At 39.1% G+C, this 8,771-nt stretch overlaps 1 protein-coding gene across 2 annotated transcripts in view; it reads left to right on the forward strand.

Annotated features, from left to right (window-relative positions):
- EFHC2 (EF-hand domain containing 2) overlaps positions 1-5,186 on the forward strand; it is a 68,335-nt gene extending 63,149 nt beyond the window's left edge. For both annotated transcript variants that reach the window (XM_069849945.1, XM_069849946.1), the window contains 2 exons: positions 875-980; positions 3,631-5,186. In XM_069849945.1, the coding sequence (XP_069706046.1) occupies positions 875-980; positions 3,631-3,726 (202 nt within the window). In that variant the 3' untranslated portion in view covers positions 3,727-5,186. The remainder of the gene's footprint in view (positions 1-874; positions 981-3,630) is intronic.
- Positions 5,187-8,771: the final 3,585 nt, after the last annotated feature.

Genomic DNA, 8,771 nt, shown 5'->3' on the forward strand with positions numbered 1-8,771 from the left:
TGCAGGTACCTTTCACATATTGGACTAGTGCCACTGAGGTAACAGTGGTTCCCAAGTGTCTTGATCACTTAAGTGTTTTGCAGAATTGAGGACTTTTTTTTCTGAAGCTGCTTCATCCAAATGAATGGCAGAAGGATGGTGTGGCTTACAAATATGCACAAATGGGGTTTATTAGTGCAGGGTAATGACTTTAGAAATTCGAGTGGGGAAGATAGTGTGTTCCATATGTACCTGTAGACCTCAGCTGGCAGCGTATATATCTTCATGCAGTCAGGGGACTCTCATAACCGACACAAATCCATATTTGTTCCATAGAAACAATGAACACTGCTGTAAAATGACTACCAAGTGACAAGGGTAGTGATTTCCAAATACAGCTATTATTTGATAAGTTAGAGAGCTGTATGTTTGTCAATTGTAAATTGATCCCAAGTTGTGCACAAGGAGCATTTTTGAAGGATTGCTTATGATTGTCCAAGCCATATAAAGCAGGTCAATTGTGTTATAGCACATCTCTCTTGTATTATTCTACTGGTTTTCTGTGTTTGTCACTAATTGTAGAACCCCAGTGTTGGAGAAGGTTGTGCAATGCTTCAAAAGTAAAATAACATTTGTTGAAATGTAAGGAACATTAAAAAAAGCTGAATTCTACTATGAGAAACAATAATTAGGTGTAGGAATATGGAACAGAATGTATGATATAGAAGTCCTGAGGGTTTAGTAGGTTTTTCCTGTGCTTCTGCTAGTGTTTGGTAATACAGGAGTGAAAAATTATTATCCAAAAAGTTTTGTATTAGTATGTTTTAAATAACGCAATACAACTTTGTTAAAATTTTCCTTTAACTTTGAGTCTTCTTGTGGATATTCTGCTTAGGTTTGAAGATGACAGTAAGCAAGTGGAATATAAGAAGTTTGTGGATGGGCTGAACTGGAGAAAGAATCAAATCCCTGCCTTCCAGACGGTAAAGGTTCCTGTCAAGGTAAAACCAGAGTATCTGAACAAGGGAACAGTACAGTACATTGATATTATTTGACCAACTTTAATGTGAATGCTATATCTGATGGAGACCACAGTAGTTCCCATATGTTTGTATTTGTGCCTGTTTTCTTCAAGTAATTATTTTTTTCTGGAAGACTTGGAATGTGGCAGAGAAGTCAAACAGGGACAAGGAGCCCTGTAGTACTCCCATGCCTAATAGGTGTCACACAGAAAAGACAAGAGGTAATGGGCATAAGTTGCTGGGGAGATTCTGACTGGATTCCAGAAAAAAAATTTACACCATGAGAACAGTTAAACAATGGAATAACCTTGCCAGGGAAGTGGTAGATTCCTCTTACACTGAACACTTTTAAGGCTCAGCTTGGCAGGGTGCTGGGCCATCTCATTTAAACTATATATAACATAAAAATGTTGGATAAGATGATCCCTGAGGTCCTTTCCCACCTGGCATTCTGTGATTCTATGATGTCTGTGACATTTTTGTAGAAGAGGGAGAAAAAGGAAAAGAGAAGGAGAAACAGGTGTAATTAAATATCCATGAATGATGGGTGTGAATACTGCTTCACCCACAAATATCATTGTCACGTGTCAAAGGGTCTGTTTGCTTGCTGAGATAGTCAGGAAATACTTTAAACTCCACTGAAACTACAGAAAACAGCTGTGTGTTTTTTATAACTCCATAAAAGCTTGTATATAACACACTACCTGACTGACAGGTGCACAGCAAGAGAAGTATTGATGGATCAAATTGATCAAATTTGTCTATCCCTACCAGACTGTGGCTTAAGGTAAATGAAAATGCAACAAACTGCAGAGATTAATCCAATCTTGCCATCTTGTGCTGAATGGAACATTTTAAAATAGGTGGTACATAAGCCAATTATGCTGGTTTTTAAAAACTTTTTAGCAGATAAATCCAAAGCCTTTCTGCCAACATGTAGTTTTGCTGTTCTGACCTAGTTATTGTGTTGCTATGCTTGTGCAGAATGTGTTTGGTTATATTCAGACCATTTAGAAACATAGCATTCCTTTAAATTCAACGGTGACAGTTTAAACCAATATTCCTCAAGTACTGTGGCTGGCTTACTTGACTTACAAGATCTTTCTTTTGTAGCATCTCAGACTGTTGATGATGTCTAATGAGGGTCCAATGCTGCTGGTTTGCTCTACTTTCCATGGTAGTTTATTTTTCACTTAGTCATTGAGAAGACTTTTTCTACCTTGTACAGATAAAATCAAAGCCCTTCCACATGTTTTATACAGCAGTCCTGTGATTCAAAGTGTGCGTTAGGTTTTGTTCAGTGGGTATTTGTTCTTACACAATAGAATACTGTGCTTGAGTTATAATTCAACATTTAAATAGCGCATGGTCTCAGGAGATTGTGCCAGGATAAGGCTTTGTGAGCCTCAGTACTGCAGAAACTAAAAGAAGATCAGAGCTGTGCCTGGAGGATTTTTGCCTTGAATATTGTGCTAAGCCCTATACCAAAAAGCCAGGGTGAAAGAAGCAGAGGCACAGATATGATGTTGAATGTGTTTGAGTGGGGTTTTTTTCTCATGACAGGATGACTTATCTAGCCATTGAGCTGATAAGCCTAATTTGTGGCAGGTGAGGGAAGGAGGATGCTCCTGCGGGGTGAATGTGGGGTGTAAGTGACAGTGACACCAAGAGGCAGCCTTCACAAGTTGAAAGTATGGAGGAAAAGATGGACAGGGGGTTGAAGTGGACATTTGTGGTGAAATGTATGTTCTGATCAGCCTAAAGAGATGAAGTTCTGTTTGGGTTTGTAGAAGACGTTATGTTTTGTTGGAAGAAAGCTAGTGGATGGGCTTTCCAGGAAGACTGAGTGGTACATTGAATTAGGGGAGGAAAATTGCACCTGAAATAAAAAAGGAAGAAAGAGCAACAAGAGCAATTATAACCAGTCATCATCATGCTGAGATAATCAGTTCCTTGTTAGCTCCAAAGCCTTGCTGTAACTGTCATATTGACATATTGTACGATTTTTAATGAACTGCACCCAAATTGATGCCAGTATAGTTTACTGAATTTTATTGACTTTATTATTTTGTTAGTTAGTTACAATACTTAGGCTATCTTTGGTACAGTACAAGAATATTTTAATGAAGAAATCAATATGAAATGGGAAAAAAATCAGAGAAAGGAAGAGACTTAAATCTTGTTCAACTTTAGAATCCAATTGTCATTCTACTAGTGACTCACTATGAATTAACAGCAGTATTTTGGGGCTACACTACCTCTATTTGACAGATAGATTTCAACAGCAGAGTTGTTTTTTAGCTGACTTTTTTCTTCTTTCTCTCTATCTCATTATTTTATATGTTTTTTGGTGTTGAGACATAGATAACTTGCGAGACTTTCAAGTATAAGCATCTTAATGCAGAAAAAATAGCATTATTTAATTTGAAAATATCTGCAAAAGGGCTAATGTTAGAAAGCATTTTTAATAGAACATTCTGCAAGATTGATAAAAATGTGCTGTATGAAGTTCCAGTTTTTCACAGATTTGTGAAATGAGGCAGCTCATTCAATCTTATGTTGACCATCTTTTAATTATTCTTGTTTTCATTATTATTTTCTAAGATATTCTCTGGGTTACTAATTTCAGAATGAAGATGACTGGAGCAGACAGCCACCATCCATTCCCGTGAAAGGCATCAAATACTTATCTCTTCTGGATGATCTGTTTGGCAAGGAAGAATAATCTGATCTGTGCAAGACACTGGTTTTGGATTAGTGTTTCAGCTCCAAAGCTTATTTAAACAGATACTGAAAACATTCCTTGTATAACAACAAAAAAATATCAGATAGGTGTTTTATTGCAATCCGTTTCTTATTCCAACAGAAATGTATACTTCGTGTGTTTTTGTTGCTCCTTCTGAATCAACAGTACTCTTTCATGCTTATACAAGCATAATTAAAACTGTATCCTCTAATCTTTGTCTCTCGTTATATGGAGAATTTACAAGCATTGAGAAATCTTTGAGTCAAACAGAACAAAATCTGACTGACCCTGCTTTGTTCTGCAAACAAAAAAGGTTGTTGGATGACCTCTTAAAACATTAGGTCAGACTATATTAGCACAATAAGGTAATTCCGTTCAAATTTCCTTTCTTGCCCTTTAGCTTGTACCTGTGTTTTGCTATATCCCTGTAGTGATGCTTAAATATTGTTTGTGTCAAAGTTTTTTATTTTATGGAGGAAACACTAGCAAGGTTTTAGCACAGCATAAAGTTGCTCTGGTACCAGAGATAATTGTAGCCTTAATAAGTAAATATTTTGCAGGCAAGGAACAGAAGATATCAGTTCTTGCTTTTTGTTTTAGATGTGACTTGGATTAGTAGCCACCCAGGTTTACTTGGTTGAGACATATATGAAGAGAAAGTGTTTCAGGACACTTCTAGTGTGCAGCTTTTTTGCAGTCGTGATGCACTTGACCTTGAAAATTAACTGATGCCTTTCTCTTTGCTGAAAATCACACTGATTAAATGGAGTTCCTGTTAGCATTTTTGTATCTTTTTCAGTTTATGCCAGCTCAAAGCCATATTTAGACCTGAATTTACTGCGTGCTTTTCTGAAAGAGGTAATTGCCATATTTTAAAGAATGGAAGAGCTGAGGTGGAGCGGGGAGTTGGCTAATCCATGGTGATGATCCACAGGGGAAGCAGAAGAGGTGTAAGCCAGAGCACCTTTGCTGATGTCTGGGAGACTCAGACATTCAGCAGACTGAAAACCTTATGCTTTCTGTAATCTGAAATTACAATTCATGGAGGAAGTGTTTTAGGAGGATAAGAAATCAGTGTTTCTGAATCCCCAAACGGAGAGCAAGACAATAGTTCAAAGAATAACTTAATTCTGTAAATATGTATCTTTTTGAAAACTTGAAGATCCCTTTTAGAATTGCGATTCCCTTTGGAAATACTGTGCTGCACTTTACGTGATAGTATGAATGAAGTTTTTAATTTTATGTCTTCTTGTTAGCACCCCAGCTCTTGAGAAGAAATTATTTTCCCTCTATATGGCAAAATATGAACCTTTTGGCAGCTTTTTACCTTTTTTTGTCAGAAAAAAAGGACTTGAAGCAAGGCATAGTTATCTGTGTTATTGCTAGTTAGGAAGATGTTTGCAATAAAATAGTTTAGTGATGATCTGTGTCCAAGGGGTCAAAAAGAGAACTGTGAGAACTTGCTAAAATGCTTCAAATGGTAGACAAGATCATGGACTAATTTTTCATACAAAAGGGGAAAATTCTTCCTTTCATAACGAGAAAAATAGCTGGCCGTGGGGACAGTGTCAGGAGCCAAAACAATAGTAACATGTGTTTCAAACTGGTTGATGAAATCTGAAGATTTTTAAAATATGCCACCAAGACTGAGCTTGACACCTAAAATGAGTGCAGTTGCCCTCGTAAATTTTTAACGTTCCTCAAAATTCAGAAGAATATGTTTCAGGTCTCGAAATCTTGTACAGCAGAGAGTTCCCAAGAGGGATTGTCTCTGAACATTTGGAACCTCCCAAGTAGCTTTTAGAGATGGGAAATTCACTGTAGTTTGTTTTCCTTTATGTGTGTATGACAGAGGATCCTCTTTTCAGAAGAAAATGTAGTATAAGTAATATAAGTTTTTGTAATTTCATGTGGAACCCTGTGTGTAGGTCTGATCTGGTCATGGTCAAGAAAGGTGGCTGCAAACTGGAACCAGTGCAGAGAATAACTAGAAAGGTGACCAAGAGAACTTGGCTTGTTTAGTGAAATAAAATGAAGCTTCAGAGAGAATATGACTGTTCTCTGTAAATACATTATGGCCAGATGAAAATAATCTGTTTCAACTAAGAACAGCGATAGTCTAAGAACAAATGGGTACAACTTTCCACGAGTAAATTCAACTGGACAACAAAAGGTGGTTTCTCACTTCTAAAACAATGAAAGTCTCAAACAGCCTTCCAAGACTAAAGTACTCAGCTATTTTTAAGGTTGAGATGGGTCATCTGAGGACAGTGATTTTAGGATGTTTATTGGTACTCTTCTGAATTATTATTCTTGCTTCTTTTTTTCCCATGCGTCTTATGTAACCCTGATGATCACAGAAGAATCTCCTAGAATCAGGGCAGACAGGGCCTGAAAAATATTTTCAGTGCTTGTCATTGTGCTTACAGTGTGTTGTAAACACTTTTTGCTGGGTTTTCTCTTTGACAAGCAGCAGTACTACCTGAAGAGAAAGCCCTAGCCACTGAGCAGTCCAATAAGACTCTGTATAATATGTCTTGTAGCATATGCTGCCCAGAATATTTCAGCATCTCCTCTAATCCTGCCACCAGCTTCTTCTCTCTTTTCACATTGCTGATGTGGGGCCCGAATGAAGACAATACCACAAGATTATGTTTCAAGATGGCAGGAGGCCACAGCTTTAAAGCATGCATCACATAAAGGGCAAGGCGGCTCTCACAGTTGCCATTAATCTCAGCTCTCAGTCTCTGTAGGGGAGCCAAAGATATCTTCTTTCCACAAGTATCTGTGCTGTCCACAGCAGGAGTGAAGAGATTAACATTACAGTACCGGCTCACCGGCTCACTGCTGGGGTCTGCTGCATGTTCAGTGTTAATTTGTATTTCCTTGACTTGGCATTTGACAATAAGAGGCTTCAAGTTCTCTGGAATAGCTGCTGCTGCTGCAAGCGAATGTCAGTCTGCAAGTGACGAAGAGGACCAGTCCGCATGTGCAGTTGGTACACTGGTTAGCTCATGGCCTTGCATCAGCTTCTGCTCCCATTTAGTTCAAAGTGTCTGGTCTGATAACCAGCAGATGGGCCCTTTCAGGCATGGTAGCCACAAGTAGCCATACTCAATCTTTGGATAAAAATGAAAATCCTTACCAGGCAATATTTTCCTGTGTCCTGCCTGTCCATACCTGCATCTACTGTATTTTTCTAGACAGAGCCATTTGTACCGATGTCAGACAGATGTTCGTCTACATAACTGAAAAGATGTTAAAGTCCTCCCTCAGCACTTGTCCCTCGTGCTAATGTGAGTCGATGCTATTTCATCACAGGAAAGCTCTTCACACTACAAGTTTGGGCTCAGTTGGCTCCTATGTCTGCCATCTCTGTCTTGTCCTTTTAGCCCAGGAGATGTTTCTGCCTCCTAAAGGTGGGCTTTATGTGGGAAAACTGCACAAATCCTAATTCCACAATAACCAAAATATTGGATGTTTTCAGTCACTTGATAGCATTCAGAGACCATCAGTCCACGTATCAGTAATAGTCATTCACTGGTCTCTTGCTTGCTAGACCCTTCTGTGTGTTCTGTTGCTAATCATTATACGAGTGTTCCAGTTTTTAGCACCTTGTAGTCATACGTAGGTTATTCAGTGACATGGAGAGAAACATCAGATCTTTAAGCAATAATGTCCTATACCCTGAGCAACTTAACTGTTGAATATCTGCTCACAGCATATCTTCCTCTTTGAGGTGGCTCAGCCAGCAAGTTCCTGTACAATGAGGAAGACAAAACAGAAGCACATTTGTGAAGACAAAAATACCACAATATGAGCTCAGTCCAATTTTTTAAAATTATTTTTAGAGTTTAGAGGACAATATGGAAAACATTTGATAGAAAAATATCTTGAAAGAAGACTTTTTTAGATGGCTGTTTGCTGTGAATTAATTTCTTGTTATTGTTTTTTTAGGGTGGTGACCAACCCATTCAGGAGCAGCACTTGTGTTTCAGGCAGTGGTCAAACAAGCCAGGTAGGGATGCGGAGACAAGTCCATGTCCCTACTAGTTTCCAATGTAAAGTTTAAAACCAGTGAGAGGACATAACCAAGAAGAGGAAGTTAATATAGATATAATTTGTTCTAGATTGACTATATAAACTCTTTCTCTGCACATTTAGGCATTTCTGAATCATCTGTAAGTTTCTTCTGCTATGTATTGCACATAAACAAACTAGCTATCCTCATCTGCCTTTCACCCTAGCCATCTGTCCTCTTTGCTCTCCTCTTTCGTCAGGCTAGTTTCATATTAAGAACAATGAACAAAGAGGAGTAAAGGAGGTGATTCACAAACTTCTCAGAAATCTGGTGCAGATGCCTGGCAAGCAGCATGGTGGGATGATCTGTAACAGCAAAAATTCATTATGTCACCTAACAGTACTTGATAAAGCTCCCACTTTCAAAGACAAATCTGTCAGAATGGCATTGTCTTGAAATACAAAAGGAAGACCTTTTGCAGAGCTGCTGTGGCACAGGTGGGACACAGCCTTCTCTAAATTAGCTACAGTTTATGGGTGAGACTTATGTTCCTTGCCTTGAGGTATCTACAGTGCAGATGTCTGCACCTGCATTAGTGCTCTGGATCCCTTACTTGCTGATAGAAGGGCGATGAGCACCTCTAGGGAGTGACTAGCCTTCGTGAATATCTACAGGAGGCATGATGTACACACACTGCCCCTCCCTCTGCACTGACTGCAGCTAAATGTAGATAAACCCAGCTAAATGTAGATGTTTGCACTGCTGTTGGGTGAGATGAGTCCTACCCTTGTTAGCCTTGCTAGAGGAGCATTGAGATCAAGCATGGTGACTGCTCGGATGCTCACCACACTTGCTGCAGGCTGCAGCAGCACCACAGTGAGCTTGGTACTTGTAGGAAGGGCTGAGCCTCAGGCACCTGTGGGTAGTCTGGGTTAAGCTTGGGCAGACTGGGCAGAGGAGAGTGGGAGTCCACACTATGTGTTGACCATCCATCCAGGTGATC

Source organism: Phaenicophaeus curvirostris, chromosome 1 (genome assembly GCF_032191515.1).
Source record: "Phaenicophaeus curvirostris isolate KB17595 chromosome 1, BPBGC_Pcur_1.0, whole genome shotgun sequence".
NCBI classification, from domain to species: Eukaryota; Metazoa; Chordata; class Aves; order Cuculiformes; family Cuculidae; genus Phaenicophaeus; species Phaenicophaeus curvirostris.